The sequence below is a fragment of the Sander vitreus genome, chromosome 14, assembly GCF_031162955.1.
Source record: "Sander vitreus isolate 19-12246 chromosome 14, sanVit1, whole genome shotgun sequence".
Lineage (NCBI taxonomy): Eukaryota > Metazoa > Chordata > Actinopteri > Perciformes > Percidae > Sander > Sander vitreus.
The window spans coordinates 27723346-27739335 of NC_135868.1; the positions used below are offsets into that span (position 1 = coordinate 27723346).

Below are 15990 nucleotides of genomic sequence, written 5' to 3' on the forward strand. Positions count from 1 at the left end.
TGGAGAGTGTTCTTGATCTGGCCAACTGTTGTGAAGGGTGTTTTCTTCACCAGGAAAAGTATTCTTCGGTCATCCACCACAGTTGTTTTCCGTGGTCTTCCGGGTCTTTTGGTGTTGCTGAGCTCACCGGTGCATTCTTTCTTTTTAAGAATGTTCCAAACAGTTGATTTGGCCACACCTAATGTTTTTGCTATCTCTCTGATGGGTTTGTTTAGATTTTTCAGCCTAATGATGGCTTGCTTCACTGATAGTGACAGCTCTTTGGCTCTCATATTGAGAGTTGACAGCAACAGATTCCAAATGCAAATAGCACACTTGAAATGAACTCTGGACCTTTTATCTGCTCCTTATAAATGGGATAATGAGGAAATAACACACACCTGGCCATGGAACAGCTGAGCAGCCAATTGTCCCATTACTTTTGGTCCCTTAGAAAGTGGGAGGCACATATACAAACTGTTGTAATTCCTACACGATTTGGATGTAAATACCCTCAAATTAAAGCTGAAAGTCTGCAGTTAAAGCACATCTTATTCGTTTCATTTCAACTCCATTGTGGTGGTGTATAGAGCCAAAAAGATTAGAATTGTGTCGATGTCCCAATATTTATGGACCTGACTATATATATATATATATATAATTATATATATGTGTGTGTGTGTATATATATATGTATGTATATATGTATGTATATATATATGTGTATATATATGTATATATATGTATATATGTATGTGTGTGTGTATATATATATATATATATATATATGTCATAATTACAAAGAGGCATGTCTCCAAAACTACTCCACACATAGAACCCCTCTTGCTGGTTGTCTGAATTTCTTTTGAAAGTGCACCAGATTGATGCATTTAAATGTTAAAATAGACAACATTTTCTTACAGGGGAGCATGCCCATTGTCATGTTCAGCTCCGCTCCGCTCTTATTTTATGTTTTGTTTGTTTTCTGGACTCCCTGTTTTATTTTGAAATCCACTGTTTGTATACATTCCTGGTCACTTGTCTTCCTGTCTTTGTCTACTTTCCCGCCTCTGTGAATACCCTCCCGTCCCTTATGTGTCTCACCTGTGTGTAATCATCATCACCTGTTCCCCTAGTATAAATACTCACCACATTCACTTAGCTGTGCCAGATTGTTGATGAACCTTGTATACTCACTCTCCAGTGGTTTTCTAGTTTGTATTTGTGTTTTTGAGACCTTTTGCCTCTATCCTGACTACAATTTTTGCCTACCGATTTTGCACCTCTGCCTGTTTGTTCTTTGAACAATAAAGGGACCTTTCTTCACTACTGCTCTGAGTTGTGCATTTGAGTCCGCCATTGTACCCTGTCACCCCTAGGGGGGCTTGTGCCCCAGTGCAGCTCTAGGTCTAGTGGCCCCTGGGGCAGTGTCCCTGTTTTAAGTTTACAAAGATAAAAACGTTAACTGTTTTGGAGGTATTTACGCTTCTGAGCTGAAAATGTCCCCGGATTTTGTGTCAGAAATCTGGTCACCTTAGTGTTAATGGTCAGAGCGATTATGATATTGACCGATTATAGTGTTTTTCTCCATAATCAGGTATTAACCCCGGATGGAGTCAACCTCAAATATCTAATCTGTTTTGCCAAGAACGCTTTATATCCTTGAACTAATCTCTCCTGATTCAATTGAGAATTCAACAAAATTCAACAGAATTCAGTAAAGATATCCAAGTATCATCCATACAGCTGGGAATATGTCAGTTCTTTCAAATGCACATATACTGCAAGCCAAATAACTCACAACCAGGGAGTCCATATGCTGTATTTCTGTTTAACTTTGATATATTAAGACATATTACACCCACATCTCACATTTCCACATTATCGGACGTCTCACAGCATCAAAATGAAAAAGGAGTCAATATAATTTTCTGTTTCAGAGAATTATGCTGACTGTTTTGGTCTGCCATGGCCTTGTGCAGATTACTGTCACTGCTGAGAGGCAGCAGTAATGTGCCAACGTTAATCGGTCCATACATTCTGACCTACATCCGTGACCTATATGTCCATTATGGGGGTATGTATATGTACGAGACTTTCTACTCCATCAACTGTCATCATACAGTGAGTAAAGCGAACCTTAACAGTGACAATATTAATTACTTAATTAGAAAAGACTAGTATTACCAGGGGACCTCATGTGATTTAGAAATTACCCCCATGTCTGTATTTCGTGCGGCACAATCACACGGGATAGTTTATATTTTACTCTAATTTACTGACGTAATCCACCCGATGATGATAGGGCTCTGTCAAAACTTTTAATTTATAATTGCCAATGCAGCCAATACAACCCTGAATCACAGAGATGCCGATTAACACAGGACTTATTTTATCACACAAGCTCTGTGTTTGGCGAAATATGGTAGGTAATTTGTGGTGGAATTTTGACTTGACAAATTACAGACATTGCAGATTTGCACGGGATTAAGATCACAGCAATTATTACAAATTACTAGAGGTCCCGTGCGAATAGGGCTTAAAATGGTATTCAGATGAAAGGCAACTTTGACTGAAATTAACTAAACAAAGACGAGAGAGATTGTGGGCACAGACTGGAGTGTTACTATCAGTTTTTACTGGTATGTCTTGCTTCATACCTGGTTATATTAATCTTCAAAGATGTCAAATGAAACCAGTGATGGAAGAATTGATCCTTTAGGGTCTTTAGGGTTTATAGTTTCAGTGTGGGGCAGTGGGAGGAGTTGGACTGAGAGGATAGAGAGCTTTGGGCCTCCTTCAATCAGAACACAGCAGCAGCAGCAGCAGATAAAGCAGATAGTAAAGTAGTGATTCAGAATGAGCAATAGAAACCTACCTCACATCTCTTAAGTGCACACAGACAAAACAAGTACTGTATGGTCCATATGTTGGCCTATTATTATACCAGATATGGGAATCAAAACAAGAAATGGTCATGGAAAATAAATATAATAAATGTTTAAATTGGGGATGGAAGTGATTAAATGAGATAATGAGGCAAAATAGGCATAAAAAATACTGTCCTTTTAAAAAAGAGCATATGTGAAAAGGATGTTTCTAAATGTGAAACATGATATATCACATGTCAAAAAACCACATATGCTTACTGTACAAACTCGCCTATTAAATGCTGTTTCACATACATATTTCATTTACATCTAAAATTGTTGATTTCACATGAGATTTTTGTGTAAGGTTGGATATGGCTGTTATTGTATTTACAGAGGCCATGCAGAGGCCTACAATACAAATATCAATTTTTCAAATATCAAACCATACTCAGGACGATGTGACAAAAAAAAAAATGTGTTTTTTAATTTGTGGTATACCACAAATTAAAAAACAAATAGGTTAATTTTTTTTTTTTGTTAATGATAAAATTTAAAATGGACATACAATAGGCTCAGGATAAACTACTTCAATAATGCGTAGTCAAATATCTTAATGGTCATGATCTTTAATGATAAGATGGAGTGAATTGGTCTGTTTTATTATAAAGTAAGTCTTAATGGCAACACACAGCAAATCACAAGCACCCGCTGTCTTTATTGATGTGCATCATCACTGTTTGACCTACACCAATGCATTGGGACACTGTCCTTTTTCCCAGTGTGGAACAGTGTCATAGCAAAAATGTTATCACATTGTTCCAAATTTTCTTACTGTTGTGCAGTGTTGTAGTCAAGGCCACCTAAACCGAAACCAAGTCATCCCCAAGACCAGAGTGTATCGAGACTGAGATAAGACCAATACTTTGAGGGGTTGAGACCGAGACAAGACCAAGACCAGATTTGTGTTAGAAAGCCAAAACTTCTCCTGTCTCCCGCATTCACTTTCTTGGGAGTGCGTGTAAAGAGAGCAGGGAGAGGGGGGTTAAAGGTAACAAAATTCAAATTAGAAATGAGTCAAGTTATTGGTTGCATTTGCAAGTTTTAACACACAGGCATAAATCAGACAATGCACAGGCAATTTAGCCAAATCCCTGCAGTTGTGGTCTTGATTGATTCTGAGACGAGACCGAGACCTTCAAAAAGAGGTCTTAAGACCGGTCTTGAGACCAAAACCAATCTCGAGTAGGCTACTACAACACTGCTGTTGTCCACCTCTTCTGTCTGTTTGACATGTCAAATGTGTGCTGAGGACATCAACTGATGTGTGTCAAATAATGCAACTCTCTGCTTTATGTGACACAAAATGTATCTCAAAGTACTGTCATATAGACACAGTGTGTGTGTGACATATTTTGCCTTGTGCACAGTTTTCAGTATGCATCTGAGTTTTGACTTCACTGAGGAATCAAAATAAATACTGGCAATCTGGCTTTCATACTGACATTTAAGCTACCAGTGTACTTTATCAGCAGTGCTTGTTTGAAGGCTTTAGAAACTCCAAATTCACGCCCTCTTCATTGGCCATTTATGTGAAGGTGAGAAAGTTGGCAGAGTTTGAACTACTCTCTGTAGCTCTCTTTTTTCATTCTTCATACAACTATTTCTGTCACTTTTCATATGAACAATCAAGTGCAACATCATGAATGTCTTCCAGAAGAAGCTGTCTGAAAATGTGCGCCGTTATTCCCAAATTTAAACAATATTGTGTCTCCACACTCTCAATGATGGCCGGCTTTTCACTACGCCTTAGTGTGGGGCAGTTTGGACGACACAATGTGTGAATTAGTTCCGTCACTTTTCATGTGAACAATCGAGTGCATCACCATGCATGTCTTCCAGGAGAGACTGTCTGTCTGAAAATGTGCACCGTTATTCCCAAATTTAAATGATATTGTGTCTCCCTACTCTCAATGATGATCGGCTTTTCACTCCGCCATTTGTGTGGGGCAGTTCGGACAACACAATGTGTGAATTAGTTCTTTTTGAATATAACCCGAGCATCCAACCTAACTAATACATCTCTCCAAGGTGAGTGATGGAGGATTTTCTTACTGTCATGGCCCAAATAGCACAGCAAAAAACACCAGCTGTAAAGTGTCATCTAAAAGAGCCGCGCCTGATCTCCCGAAGCTCTGGCTAATTCTGTACAAAATGCTGCTGTTAGTGGGGTTAGACACTACAGACACAAAAACACTTTGGCCCTTGGAAGGGGGGATTGTACAGAATAATGGTATGGGAAGGGGGATGGAACACAATTTGTTCACGTGTGTCTGTGGATGTCATTTGTCATAGTGTTGGTGACAAACTGTCTGGCGAGGGGGTTGGGGTCCACACAGAGGCAGGCGAGCCACGAGATGTGATTTAAGAAGACAGCGATGTGGCAAGTGCACCCCCACCCCCCACCCACCCAGGGCAATCAATTACCACTGCACTCTGAGCAAATTACTGCAAGCATGAGCAGATACATCCAAATGATGCATCGGACAAGAGGCCATGAAAATATATGGCTTTTTAATACCCACAAAAAGGGCATGGGGGAACCCATCCAGTGCTCATCATTATGAAGTGCCTGCGATCGCTACTCCTGACTTCCACATAAAAGGATAAAAGAATCTGCGCTTTTTGTCTTTGCTGGTCTATACGTGTCTGTTTGGCCCCTTGAACTCTTTTTTTGGTGTAAAATTCTGACTTCTTGGGCCCTGCATTAAAAAAAGGGGAAGGGGCTGCATTAGTGGGGGGCGTGTTGTTTCAGGTACCAGTGACATGATGAAATATGATCCAGGAAGACCAGTTTGAGTATTATATTTATTTAAGAGGTTGACGGCCTATCAGATGCCAAAACACTGCACATGTTTAACATTTTTGCAGGACAACCCTGCGTTTCCCCCTCTGTGCTGGTACCCCTGCTGTGTCAACTAGTACAACCCCTAACCCTAACTCTAACCCAGTCTGTAGGGAGTGACGTCTCTCCATTAGTGCTTGTACAGGTCCTGAACATGTGTGTGTATTTCAGGCCTAATGTGTTTTAAAAACTGTACCAATAGAGTCAAAATGTGAATTTCCAACAGAGAGAAAATGTGAATTTCCCCTTGCGGGATAACTAAAGGCATGTCATCTTCTTCTAAGTCAACTAATTGTCTTTTAGAAATGAATGTATTTTGTTACGAAGAGCTGTTGTCCTTCTAAAAAGTCTGGATCAACAAATTTTCCACCAAAACAAGTTCCTTCCTGCGACTATTTTGCAGAACCACCGTTGCTGCGTCCAGCGCTTAGCACCACCCAAGACAATTGTGATTGGGTTAAAGTAGTGCTGTCAGTTAAACGCGTTATTAGCGGCATTAATGCAAACCCATTTTAACGGCGTACATTTTTTTATCGCGAGATTAACGTTCTTTTTGGCCTAGCAAACTTTGTAGTTTTTTTCACATGCTGTTGCAACAACTAGTAACGTTAGGAAAACTACAACACCACACCGGATCTAGCTAGACCGGAAACAAAACAGGCACGCCGCACACCATGCGCACACACTTGTTTGGGCTTGTGAGCCGGCCAAAGAGTAGTAGGCTAACGTTACGTTTTGAGTGGATGGCGAGCGTGTGATGCCGAAATGGATGCCAATAAAATCCCGAGGCGTTCCCAGGCCAGGTTGGAGATATAATCCCTCCACCTAGTCCTGGGTCTTCCCCGGGGCCTCCTCCCAGCTGGACGTGCCTGGAACACCTCCCTAGGGAGGCGCCCAGGGGGCATCCTTACCAGATGCCCAAACCACCTCAACTGGCTCCTTTTGACGCGAAGGAGCAGCGGCTCTACTCCGCGCTCCTCACGGATGACTGAACTTCTCACCCTATCTCTAAGGGAGACGCCAGCTACCCTCCTGAGGAAACCCATTTCGGCCGCTTGTACCCTGGATTTTGTTCTTTCGGTCATGATCCGGACCGAGTAGTTTGGATGTTTTTTCATGAACCGTACCACCCCTATTGACTATGTCAGCATACGGTTTTAGGACTGTGTTGTTTGTATCGTTTTTTTGACTGTTTTTGTCATCTGGGACATTGTCCACCCCTTTTTCTGTCCAGGAGAATTGTTACATTCCTTATTAGAAAAACGTAAAGGTTACAAATGTCCTGCTGTGGCAGCCGGTTTTTGGATCATTTTGTTTGTACTGTATAAGCAAAGTGTTAGTGTTACATCTCAGTTAGGTTAGGTACTTGTAGGAATTGTGCAATAATGACAGATTCACACATTTTTCTTTTGTTTACAGTAAATAAATAATAAACAATTACAAATCTTAAAGTCAAGTTCATAAAGTAACTTCCTTTGCATTCATTTGATTCCCAATGGCTTTCCATTGTTAATATGTACTTAAAAACAGTTCTGAAATGCAAAATAATAGAATTGTATTCATGTGATAAAACATGCGATTAATGCAATTAATCGCGATTAAAAAAAATTATCATTTGACAGCCCTAGTTTAAAGACATGCAAACAACCCAGAGCCTTTCATTTTCCTATCCCAAAATGTATGGTGCAGACCTTCTTCCACAGTGCTCTGGAGATAGGTCTGGCAATGTGAGATTATTACTCCCCTGACTTGTGCATGGCTAAGAGACTTCTCTTTGAATTAAGGGTTGCAAAAATTACATATTAATCTGTCAATTTATGTGGGTTTACCAGGGGGGCTTTTTAACTGAAAGCTGCTGCTGCTGGAAATAAAGATGGTGAGGACTTTGAGACCAAAACAGTTCACCAAAACAGTAAATTTGCAAAACCAAAACAAAGACGCTAAAAGGCTCTGGGTAGCAGAACGGGACTACAGAAGTGTTGATAATTCTCTGTTGGTTCATCACTACGAGCAACTAATAGACTAATTGTTCCAGTGCTACTTTGAATTCAAAATATTCCACAATATTTATAACTTTGAGAGTTTTACAATCCACACCTATTTTTGCAGGTCTTTATATATATATATATATATATATATATATATATATATATATATATATCATATCAGGTCTTTTACTTTGACTCAATAATGAGAATATGAACTTGAAGTCCTGGAAATCCTGGAAATAAGCGAGTGCCAAGTGTCTCTGAAGTGCTCTCCAGAGTGTTAGACCAAGGGATAAAGGGTCATTGAGTGGAGTTCAGACACGCTGTTAAATACACTCTCCACAGCGATGCCTGTTAGTGACATGTTAGTCAATGAGCAATGTCTCACCCACTGTCTTTTGTCCTCCTCTTTATTTCTGTTTTCTCAGCTGCCTCTTGCCTCCTGGTGCAGCATGCCGATTTCTTTCTCTGTTCTGCAGCGTTATTGGGATGCTGTATAGCTCGACGGCAGCAGGCATGGATGGCGGCCGTTTTGCGAAGCCGCCGGCCAGCCATCTGGGTGCTGCCAAGCTCTGCACAGTGTCTCTTTGAGCAAACAGATGCAGCGCTACATAAACACTATCTATCTGGAGCCCACGTGATGCAACCCGGGCCGCTTTCCACAGCACTTAACATGGCAGATCCCTAACACTAACCAGGTGGGTGTTGAGCAACCATGATAATTCTTCGGTGCCACCAGAGCATTGAGTTTAAGCTAATGGTTCTGATGGGACAAGGGGGTGGAGGGGAGAGGGGGGTTGTCAGATGGGAAACCTGCATTGTGAAAATATGACCTTGGAGCAGGAAGGGAATGAAAGAGGCACATATGCAATTTAGAAGTGATAAAATTAGATTGTCTCACTGCTGGTTCAGAAGCTTTTTCCACACAGATGAGACTAAAATAAGAAAAAACACAGCAATAGTTTTAATAGTTGACCAGCTGATCCTGGAGCTGTGCAGCTCTTATGACCGCCTCTCTGTCAATAGCAGTGGATTGGGGGAATTATTGGGTCTCTCTAAATTATAGATTGTGGTCTAAACCTACTCCTAATCTGCAAAGTGTCCTGAGATAACTTCTGTTATGATTTGACACTATGAAAAATTGAATTGAATTGGATGTTTGTCAGAGTGCTGTAGAAGAAAGTCTCTCATTTTCTTCCAGTTGTGTCAGTCCTTTACACTCAGGGCTTAATTTGAGCCGGAACACGGCGGAACATGTTCCGGCACCTCCGACGTTGGATCCGGAACCTTTTTTATTGGACCTCCGTGTCACTATGAAAAATGAATCGCCTAAATGACAGAAAAAAAAAAATACTGTTTGTGTAGTGTTCAATGTTGTTATCTGTCTTGTTAGTCTTTATTCCCCATTGAAGTTCCACAAAAATCTTGTGTTTGCGTTTTGAGGTGAATTTTCGGACGGAGTGGGGAGAGGGACAGTTGGGGGGGCACTTCAAGTGACACAAGCGCTTGTGCTGGTTGAGATTGCTGTTAGCCTCATTTCACTCAGGGGAAAAATGTCAAAAAGACAACAAAGTTTGCTTAACTTTTTCAAATATGCTGGCCAGTCGGATCCCAAACAAGCAAAAACCGTTTCTGCCGATCAAGAATGTGGAGACCACGGTGGTGTTTTTTGGTTAATTTAATATGGGTAATTGCTGCTTGTGAAAACGATCGTTGCAATGTATTTTATTTATTGTTTTTTACATTTCGCACCGATGCAGTGCATGTTCTGAAATAAAAATAAACATTGCCCTGATGTACACACAGCGTTGTTTAAGTTTTTAGGCAGTGTAATTGTTTTGTTTTTCCACCCCCACTCTGCGCTCCGGGACCTCCCACTTTACAAATTAAGCACTGTTTACACTGTACATTATATCATAAAGCTGCTCAGATATTTCAGAAATACGGGTGATCACAAGCAACAACCAACACATTCTCACACCCAACTCATTACATACGGACGCTTGGTCAGGATCCCTTGGCGTCATTTTCTCAACATGCAGTGTATGGTTAGGTGTAGGCAACAAAACCACTTGGTTAAGTTTAGGCAATGAAACTACTTGTATTGGTTTAGGCAACAAAGCAACTTGGTTAGGTTTAGGCATCAAAACAACTTGGTTAGGTCTATACATCGAAACTCTTTGTTTAGGTTTAGGGTTAGGCAATTTAGGCAACAAAACTACTTGGTTAAAGGCAGAAACACTGGTCAGTGGTTTAGGGTTAGGGGTTGGGTATAGGAAAGGGTCAGAGTTAAAAAATAGATGTTACGTTTGTTAAGTAAATTACGTAAGAAAGTGAACTTGAGTATGTTTAGTTAGAATAGGTCCACATTGACTTTTGTTTTCAAACTGGACATGAAAAGCAGTTTACTTGGTCAAAGTCTTGTGTTTGTTTGTTTACGCTCAACTTCGTTGCTCGACTTTGGGCTCCAGGCACAGGGAAATAGTTTACCCACAATTTAAACCCATGGATGTAATCACACCTCCAAAATGTTGTACTGTTCTTTTAAACAAAATTAAATGCGTGTCTACGAAAATGAATCAAACTGTAAATATTGAATATTTGGCAATCGGAAGATTTACTACAACAATCTTTTTTGCTTTCAACAACTAATTTCTTTCTTTTCTTATCACATGACTACACAGAATATCTGGGGCCCATGGAACTGAACAAAACACACACACACACACACACACACACACACACACACACACACACACACACACACCAGATTAATAATGGATCACATCAGTACTTTCAGGACTTTATGAGACTCATGATCACTTACCACTGACAACATACAAAGACACATCTTGTGTAATGATGCATTTAATCACATACCTGCTGGTTCAGCGTACACACACACACACACACACACACACACACACACACACACACGCACAAACAATGCTCCCTTTGTGTTTCACTCATGTAGCAGTTCAGTAATCTCCAGTGGCACATGAAGGCACGAGTCTAGTGTCCATAAGTAAGTAAGTAAGTGAAGTTTATTTGTATAGCACTAATCACAGACAGTCACACAGTGCTTCACGGGCAAAAGCAGATGCTCTCAACACCCTACTTTTATTATGAAATAACTACCGCTTCCATATTTGCTTGAATAACAAAAATGTACTTTGCATGCCATCTGAATACATTACAAGGATGGGAATGTCAGTCAATCTGCCCAACATTCTGGTAAATACCGTATATCTTAGCAACTACTGACCAGATTTCCATGACAACTATTCATTGCCTACAGAGGATTCATCATGATTTTGGTGATACCCTGATGGTACCAAGTCAGGATTAAGATTGGACACTTCCACTTGACCAACACTTACAAGCTCTTTCAGAAAGTAGTGGCTGGATATCTATGGCATTTGCAGTGGACATGCAACACATTCTTACTCCCATTGTGTCAAATTGGTCAGGTGCATTTGGCGTTTGTTACTGACGCAAACATTTTCCTTTAGCGTCAAATTTAGACGCGCTTGGTCGGGACTCTTGGCGTCACTTTTTGACGCTCTGGGTCGGGACGTATGTTTAACTGACATGTGACACAAGAACGGAACAGTTAGGTTTAGGAAAAGATGGTGGGTGGGGTTACAAAATGTACGTTTCAGTGACACACGGGACAAGAACGGGACATGAACCCCGGGGAATTTCCTGGGGGAAAGTCCTGTGTTGTTTGACCCATCCACCACCCCAACCAACCTCCTTGTGCAGATTTTCGGTCTTTTAAACCACTCGCTACCGTTGTCGCTCTTAATACTATCATCTTACAGCGCTGTGATCGAGTTGCAGCTCTGCCCGGTGCGTTCCATACAGACGCTAAAGGGTAATTTTTGCGTCAGTATCTGACGCTGAGAGACACTGACCAAGCATCAGTAAGCTGACCCCTCCAAAATGAGTTGCTCTGCATTTAGGCGCTTGGCTTGAAAAACTCAATAGATCTCCCTCATGGTATCTGCCATAGTTGCAAACAGATTTGGGACACAATTGGTCCCTAGAGTGAAAGCAACTTCCAGTCAGCACGGTCCTTCTGTTGTCGACGTTGTCGAGCAGGACACTGAGGCCAATCACCTCCATCCATGGATATAGGAGAGGGAATAGTTCCCTTTCTTTTCAGTGGCCCCTGTGGGTGGTGGGTGGGGGGTAGCCTGATGATATCAAGACATCATCTTTTCTATGATTCCTCTGCTGAGGTGTGAAACAGCATAAGAGAAAGGAATGCCCCCCTCCCCCTGAGGCTTATGGAGCATGAAGTGGACCTGAGCTATGAATGCTGATGCAATCAAAGGATGCCAATAACCTGTGAAATGCAAACTGTTCCTGTGGATGACAGTGGAGCGGGGACATTGACAGCAGCCAGTCACAGCTAAATACAGAGCTTCTGCATCCTGTTCTGTTTTTATCTGTTCATGACATGGTTTCTCAGATCCCACTGGGTGGATGTTCGATAACTCTTTGTGAATGATGCAACTCCGCCGCGCTAGCTGAAATATTGGCCAGTATAGAAACATATATAAGATTGAATAATATGAGTTACAGAAACTATCACGTGAACAGCTCTATCTCAGATGATTGATCATCTGGGTAAGGTTGTTACCGGATTAGTACTACTCCTAATACTAATGGATAACTTTTCACACCTACGGTGTACTATGCATTACGATTTGTGCTGTCTTTGCCTCTATATTCTAACATATAATATGCAAAATACTCTATATTTATTGAGATCTCCCTGCCTTTTTGGCCAATTATATGATAACTCACAGTGAAAGTGTGTGGTATAAACACAGGTGTTGTTACAGCATGTTTAAGAGAGAATTAAAAAGCGGGGAAATAGTAATTGATCATGGAATGTGTTGGTATTGATTTCTAATGTTAAAAAACAAAAGCTCATAATAAAAATGTGCAATTTAAAAAATACCACTTGGAATGTACTGTGGCAACACAGGCATTTGGATTAGCAGTTCATATGCATTTAATATCCAATTCTCTCCTCACACTCTATTACACTTTTTTTCAGTGTGCACTGTAAACAATGCTTTAATGCAGCAGATAATATGTGTAGGGACCTCAAATGTCAGTATTTTTTGCAGAGTAGGAAAAGCACAGGTGTTACTAATAACATTAACGATAGCCCAGTTCTATTCAGGTGTCTCAGTAAACCATGGACAGTGTGACAGTGAGCCAGCATGAACCTGAAACTGAAGGAGCTAAATGGAATTCAGCCAATATTCATTTTTATTATTGTCTGTGTTTTTCCTACTGTCACATGTCAAAATGTCTTCTGTGGAAAAGGCATCTCTGTTTAAATAGAGTTCTCCTTTAAAGGCCCTGGAAACCTCACAGGGGTTGTTGTCCTTATGCCTGATTAGCAGACCCAAACAGAATCTGCTTGTTTTAGTTTGTTTTTTTTACAGTTTCAGCGTTGATCCACAATGAAAATCTAAAATTAGTGGAAAGTTTTTTGCTGGGGTGGAGATGTTTTAACGATGTTTTATTTTAATTGTTTAAAATCTGCGGAAAATTCTGTGTCCACAGATTCCTTGTGGCCCTGCTGATTAGAGCATTTTGTGCACGGGTACAGAAAAATCTCTTAATATAAAGTTTTTACACTTGGCTAAGTTGGAAAAGTCAGCGTATTGATTAAATGAAAAGTGCGACAAAGTGCAATGGGAACAGAGTTCGTGAATTAGTCAATGACGTGCATGAAACGTGAGTTAAACGTCACTGATGTTTCCACTGAAAATGGCAGCAGACAAAAACATCAGATCTGTCTGGAGCGATGGGGAGACTGTGACCTTTCTCACAACAGGAATTCAACTTTAATTACATCATCTCACTGCTACCTCCTCTTCTGCAATGGTATAATGGCAACGACTAGAGAGTTAGCGCCACCTACTGTTTATCTTGACGAACCAACTTCTTATATTCACAGAATAATAGTGGAACACACATACATTTTCATTGTCTTTTGAGGGGGAAGACATGCAGGAAATCGTCACAGGTCGGATTCAAACCCTTGACCTCTACGTCAAGGCATAAACCTCTCAGTATATGTGTGCCTGCTCTACCCACTGAGTCAACCTGGCCACTCTTATCTGGCCACTCTTATATGGCTCTTAATAACTTCTCACTTCTCACTTTGACAGCATGATGGAATGGTTTTAATAAAGTAGTCTAATTTGTGTTTTTAGCTATGTGTAAGGTAATGCAGAGGTGTGCATCGAAAATGTGGGTGTGGATTGAGTTCTCCATGACATCTCATCATTTATCACTTTCGAATCCACAACACTTTTGAGCCAAGACTCAAGACTATTTTGGGATTTTCTGCCACTGGTGTTAATGTCGAGTTGAGCAACAGAATTCAGTGTTCAGCTAGCTGGACTAACTGGTAATTATTTCAAATAAATGTATTCATGTCATTTTCATAACTACAATAAAAAAATCATTATTCCCCTGAATTGTATTCTTGTTTGTTTGGAAACCCCTCTGAAAGAGCAGAGACCTGTGGATAGTAAACCCCTTCTTTCAAACCCATGACAATATTTAATTAAATTACACGCTGTGTAAATTGGGTCTAAAACTCACACTCTTTGGACATTCCCACTCCGAAGCACTTCTGCAGGCGGCAGTACTGACATCGGTTTCTCGTCACCTTGTTGATAATGCAGTTCTTGTCCCGGTGACACGTGTACACCATGTTCTTCTGGATGCTTCGGCGGAAAAAACCCTGAGGAAACAGACAGGGGGGGGGGGGGGTGTTCATGAAAAGCGGACTCTCACAACGTTAACCTAATTTTGCCTCTAATCTTCTGTAGCCGCCTATTTTCAAAAACCTCCACACAGCTCCACTGAAATTCTCCTGCCACTGGATATTATAATATCACGACAGCCTGTATAACAACGTGCGAGATGTTTTATCTTTTCATTGCCATTAAGGCTGAGAGAAAAGAGAGTCGATGGGTCCCTGCTGGGAGCTGTGTGGAGCTTCAAATGCTGGATTTAAGCTCAGAAACAGAGTACTTGTGGGAACAGAGTGAAGAACCTCCAGGTATCAAATGAGTGAGATGGCTGGTGCTGCATGGAAGAATAACTGAGGACTTTGGTTCAGGGGGTTGGGGGGGTGGCAGCACGTCTGAAGGTGACACTGAGCTTCTGTGGAAAACCAAAGCTACTTCTCTTTCAAAAGAATGTTTTCATTGTAATTCAGTAGACCAGCAGTTAAGTAACAGGTCTTGGGCTCATTCAAATGTTTAACTGTTAAAAGAGATATCATTAAATAAGTACAAAGACCATGCAGCTCCATCAACACTTGTGACAGTCTAAGAGCTGTGTTGAGACACAGGATCATCACAGTTTGAGGTATTGAATTCAGGGATTCACATCATGCTCAAGTAATTATATTTTACTCTAAGATTGCTAAGATTGACAAGAAAATTAAAATGACATAGCCATGATAATCACATGTTCAACCCTGGTTAAAAAAAACAACTAACGGAAGACTGAATGTCCTTGAATTTCATAAATCTTCAGTTAGGGTGATGACGTATACCTATGAGGCCTTAAAAAAGCCTCAACCTTTTAACATGTGTGCAAGTCTGGCCCACGTACCCACCAAGGACCCACAGGACACAAGTTTACAAAGGGTTCAATGAAAGAAATATTTTTTTTTCTGATTTAAATCCAGCTCTGTGTCATCTTTGTGTGGGCAGTGTGTTTAGAAGGAAAGGTATTTGACTTCCCTCTGTGTGCACCAAGCTCCACGTGGAGCTGGGGTCCGTTTCAGAAAGCAGGTTTAGTGAAAACTCTGAGTTTGTTAACCCTGAGATGTGGGAAACTCTGGGTTTTCTGTTTCAGAAAGAGAGGTAACTTAAACTCAGAGTCAGTTACTATGGTAATAAACCTTGAGTTTCTCTCAGTCTCCTCCCTCTGACACAGCGCTCTTTCATTTCCTCATTCATTCATTCAGTCTGTATCAGGCGCATTTTAGCGAAGTTTATCGGCATGAATAAAAATGAAAATGAATTGGTTTATTAACCATGTTAAGCAGACTATAAAACGTTTTTTTTTTCTCATAACATGGCATTTCCTTTTGTCGACGATCCCGTTGATGAAGAAGCTGTATTACTTCGCAGGGAGTTAAACACACGTCAGGAGATGATATTGAGGCTCTGACTATAGATACATTTTCATTTCC

General features: G+C 40.7%; 1 protein-coding gene across 2 annotated transcripts in view; it reads right to left on the minus strand.

The window, feature by feature from the left end:
• The window catches only part of LOC144529117 (retinoic acid receptor beta-like), a 314488-nt gene that overhangs the window by 64355 nt on the left and 234143 nt on the right, over nucleotides 1-15990 (minus strand). For both annotated transcript variants that reach the window (XM_078268068.1, XM_078268069.1), the window contains one exon: nucleotides 14382-14523. In XM_078268068.1, coding sequence (XP_078124194.1) covers nucleotides 14382-14523 — 142 coding nt within the window. The remainder of the gene's footprint in view (nucleotides 1-14381; nucleotides 14524-15990) is intronic.